Source organism: Entelurus aequoreus, linkage group LG11 (genome assembly GCF_033978785.1).
Source record: "Entelurus aequoreus isolate RoL-2023_Sb linkage group LG11, RoL_Eaeq_v1.1, whole genome shotgun sequence".
NCBI classification, from domain to species: Eukaryota; Metazoa; Chordata; class Actinopteri; order Syngnathiformes; family Syngnathidae; genus Entelurus; species Entelurus aequoreus.
In genome coordinates this window covers 67,404,982-67,409,981 of record NC_084741.1, presented here as the reverse complement: position 1 = coordinate 67,409,981, position 5,000 = coordinate 67,404,982, and the positions used below count along the sequence as shown (strand labels likewise).

Sequence of the window (5,000 nt, the reverse complement as noted above, 5' to 3'; positions counted from 1 at the left end):
ACAAGGGTTTTCTAATCATCAATTAGCCTTCTGAGCCAATGAGCAAACACATTGTACCATTAGAACACTGGAGTGATAGTTGCTGGAAATGGGCCTTTATACACCTATGTAGATATTGCACCAAAAACCAGACATTTGCAGCTAGAATAATCATTTACCACATTAGCAATGTATAGAGCAGTGATCCCCAACCACCGGACCAATTGGTACCGGGCCGCGCAAGAAATTTAAAAAAAAAATAAAATAAAATAAATAAATAAATTTAAATTTTTTTTAGTTAAAACAACATAAAAAACACAATATATACATTATATATCAATATAGATCAATACAGTCTGCAGGGATACAGTCCGTAAGCACACATGATTGTATTTCTTTATTTAAAAAAAAAAAAAAAAAAAAAAAATCCACCCCCCCCCCCCCCCCCCGGTCCGTGGGACAAATTTTCAAGAGTTGACCGGTCCCCAGCTACAAAAAGGTTGGGGACCACTGGTATAGAGTGCATTTCTTTAAAGTTAAGACTAGTTTAAAGTTATCTTCATTGAAAAGTACAGTGCTTTTCCTTCAAAAATAAGGACATTTCAATGTGACTCCAAACTTTTGAACGGTAGTGTATAAATATATATATATTTTATTTCTTGTGCGACCCGGTACCAATCGATCCACGGACCGGTACCGGGCTGCAGCCCGGTGGTTGGGGACCACTGCTCTAGGTGACCAAGTATATTATCAATATTAGGTTAAACATTTCCGCTTTTTCTCATTACATTCCAAATTTTTGCTCTTTTTTTCTTACATTTTACTTTTTTTTGTCATTATTTGAAAATACACAACTTAAAAAAAAAAAAAATCTATCTTCTGACTTTCCCTGATGTGAACAAATAATTTTTTCTCAGGTTTCCTGCGACGCTTATCCAAAACATTTTCTGTCCTGCCTGGCCACCTTTCAAATTGACAGCACTTATTGCGTGTGTGTGTACTTGTACTTGTACTTGTACTTGTACTTGTATACTTGTATAGCGCTTTTCTACCTTCAAGGTACTCAAAGCGCTTTTGACAGTATTTCCACAGTGTGTGTGTGTGTGTGTGTGTGTGTGTGTGTGTGTGTGTGTGTGTGTGTGTGTGTGTGTGTGTGTGTGTGTGTGTGTGTGTGTGTGTGTGTCAGATGGATCTGCACTTGTCTTCTCGTTCCACTGCAGCCACCGTGTGTGACTGACGGCTGCATGATGAAAATACACGTAACGTGCTGGGTGAGGGGGGGTCAACCGTGAGCAATCGAGAGCTCAAGTGGGACCCTCTCTCGATCCGGCCACAAAGCACAGCAACAACCTGTCAACCCGCAGAAGAAATTGAAGTTTTATTTGATCTTTTTCCGCCTCCTTGTCTCATTTTTCTCTGTGGCAGAGAGCGTCGGCGTCCCTGCACCCTCGCAGCTCTCCCCCCTCTCCGCTTTATTACTTTTGGCGCCCCTGTTTGCCGCGGCTGTTGCTGTGTTGCTATGGAGACAGAAGCACATCTCCAATCGCGGTGAGTCCTTCCAGCGTTTTCCTCTGTGCGTCTTAGGGCCCCCTTGTCTGACTGACTGATGCGGCCTCAGACATCTTGTTGTATTGAATCTGACCCTATTTCCTCCCCCTGTGTGTGTGTGTGTACCTACAGCTATTGAGCAGTCCCTGTCCATGCATTCAGGCGAGGCGGAGAACATCTATGAGAATCCCGAAGATGTCAGACAGGTGATAAAATTGGGCCATTTGGCAGCACTCAACACCCTCTGATGAATTTGCTTCGCCATTCGCCCGCTCTTTGTCTCCCCATTTGTCTGTCTCGCCTCTGCTTTACCGTGTTGTTGTGTTCTCCCACCGCCGTCTCGCCTCCCTCACTTGCTGTTCATTAAAGATGTTTTCCTCCCCGCTCGACAGGTGGCTCCTCCGGGTTCGGTCTACATGGTGAGTTACTGCATAACAAAAACACACACACATACCACCTTTTCTGGGGGAAAAAAATCCCCTTAAAGACATTTACCGTATTTTTCGGACTATAAATCGCACCGGCCGAAAATGCATAATAAAGAATGAAAATAACATATATAAGTCGCACTGGAGTATAAGTCGCATTTTTGGGGGAAATTAATTTGATAAAAGCCAACACCAAGAATAGACATTTGAAAGGCAATTTAAAATAAATAAAGAATAGTGAACAACAGGCTGAATAAGTGTACGTTATATGAGGCATAAATAACCAACTGAGAACGTGCCTGGTATGTTAACGTAACATATTATGGTAAGAGTCATTCAAATAACTATAACATATAGAACATGCTATACGTTTACCAAACAATCTGTCACTCCTAATCGCTAAATCCCATGAAATCTTATACGTCTAGTCTCTTACGTGAATGAGCTAAATCATATTATTTGATATTTTACGGTAATGTGTTAATAATTTCACACATACACTACTGTTCAAAAGTTTGGGGTCACATTGAAATGTCCTTATTTTTGAAGGAAAAGCACTGTACTTTTCAATGAAGATAACTTTAAACTAGTCTTAACTTTAAAGAAATACACTCTATACATTGCTAATGTGGTAAATGACTATTCTAGCTGCAAATGTCTGGTTTTTGATGCAATATCTACATGGTGTATAGAGGCCCATTTCCAGCAACTATCACTCCAGTGTTCTAATGGTACAATGTGTTTGCTCATTGGCTCAGAAGGCTAATTGATGATTAGAAAACCCTTGTGCAATCATGTTCACACATCTGAAAACAGTTTAGCTAGTTACAGAAGCTACAAAACTGACCTTCCTTTGAGCAGATTGAGTTTCTGGAGCATCACATTTGTGGGGTCAATTAAACGCTCAAAATGGCCAGAAAAAGAGAACTTTCATCTGAAACTCGACAGTCTATTCTTGTTCTTAAAAATGAAGGCTATTCCACAAAATTGTTTGGGTGACCCCAAACTTTTGAACGTTAGTGTAAGTCGCTCCTGAGTATAAGTCACACCCCCGGCCAAACTATGAAAAAAAACTGCGACTTATAGCCCAAACAAATACGGTATTTTTTATTTAATTGTTTTTATATTGTTTTACTTTCTTTTTTATTCAAGAAAATGTTTTTTTATTTATTTATCTTACTTTATTTTATTTTTTGAAAAAGGACCTTATCTTCACCAGACCAGGTTGTCAATGAAATTAGATTGTTTAAAGGGTTCTTAAAACCAGGTCCAGTCCAGATTATGTCCAGGTCGGACTCTGCAACACACACATTCATTTATGTACACTCAAATTAGGGAACACAACAACAGATTGCATATAATCTATAAACAAAATTAAAATTTCAAAATAAGCATTTGAGGACTTCCCATCTTTTTTCATGTTTTTTGGCATCATTATCGGTTTCAACCATATAAATTTCTAAAGTTAAAAAATACTGAATACCGTATTTTTCGGAGTATAAGTCGCACCGGCCGAAAATGCATAACAAAGAAGGAAAAAAACATATATAAGTCGCACTGGAGTATAAGTCGCATTTTTGGGGGAAATTTATTTGATAAAAGCCAACACCAAGAATAGACATTTGAAAGGCAATTTAAAATAAATAAATAATAGTGAACAACAGGCTGAATAAGTGTACGTTATATGAGGCATAAATAACCAACTGAGAACGTGCCTGGTGTGTTAACGTAACATATTATGGTAAGAGTCCATGAATTGATTACGTGGACCCCGACTTAAACAAGTTGAAAAACTTATTCGGGTGTTACCATTTAGTTTAGTGGTCAATTGTACGGAATATGTACTGAACTGTGCAATCTACTAATAAAAGTTTCAATCAATCAATCAAAAAGTCATTCAAATAACTATAACATATAGAACATGCTATACGTTTACCAAACAATCTGTCACTCCTAATCGCTAAATCCCATGAAATCTTCTTCCTGTTGTTGCTTCTAAACAACTCTGCCAACTCCAAAGGTAGACAATGCGCCGCCTCCTCTTGCCGTTCTCTGCTGCATATTTCACTACGTCCAGCTTGTAACCTGCAGTATATGATTTCCTTTTCCGTGCCATTTTTGTTCAGCCCTTCTCAGTTTATAAGTTACCGCCAATGTTGAAACGATCCATTTTCATAGGTACAGAAGTAGTAGCAGGTAGCATCTTTTTTTTCACAATGCACTTCTGCCATGACCCACAATGCACTTCTGCCATGACCCGCCCCCCGCCGAATTTTTATTGGTTGACGTGTGTGTGTGATGATTGCTGATATACGCCTAGTCCAGGGGTCGGCAACCCAAAATGTTGAAAGAGCCATATTGGACCAAAAATACAAAAACAAATCTGTCTGGAGCCGCAAAAAATTAAAAGCCATATTACATGTGTCATGAGATATAAATGTAATTAAGAGGACTTAAAGGAAACTAAATGACCTCAAATATACCTACAAATGAGGCATCATGATGCAATATGTAGATATCGCTAGCCTAAATAGCATGTTAGCATCGATTAGCTTGCAGTCATGCAGTGACCAAATATGTCTGATTAGCACTCCACACAAGTCAATAACATCAACAAAACTCACCTTTGTGCACTCATGCACAATGTTAAAAGTGCGGTGGACAAAATGAGACAGAAAAAGAAGTGGCATAAAACACGTCCTAGAAAGTCGGAGAAAGTTATACATGTAAACAAACTATACGGTGAGTTCAAGGACCGCCAAAATAAGTAGGACAAAAGGGCGCTCGCCAAATACTCGAATCAGTGAAGCATGTTTAATTTAAACAGTGTGATTTATAACAATTAGGGAGGTTTGTGTCATGTTTGTCCTCCTACAGAAACCATACTAAAACAAAAAAATAGATTTTTTTTCCCCTCATCTTTTTCCATTCTTCATACATTTTTGAAAAATCTCCAGAGAGCCACTAGGGCGGCGCTAAAGAGCCGCATGCGGCTCTAGAGCCGCGGGTTGCCGACCCACGGTCTAGTCTCTTACGTGAATTAGA

General features: G+C 39.1%; 1 protein-coding gene across 1 annotated transcript in view; it reads left to right on the top strand.

Annotated features, from left to right (window-relative positions):
- Nucleotides 1–5,000, top strand: part of LOC133659665 (uncharacterized) — a 124,327-nt gene that overhangs the window by 64,585 nt on the left and 54,742 nt on the right. Inside the window, exons 7-9 of the mRNA XM_062062248.1 lie at nt 1,405–1,527; nt 1,660–1,733; nt 1,920–1,946. Coding sequence (XP_061918232.1) covers nt 1,405–1,527; nt 1,660–1,733; nt 1,920–1,946 — 224 coding nt within the window. The remainder of the gene's footprint in view (nt 1–1,404; nt 1,528–1,659; nt 1,734–1,919; nt 1,947–5,000) is intronic.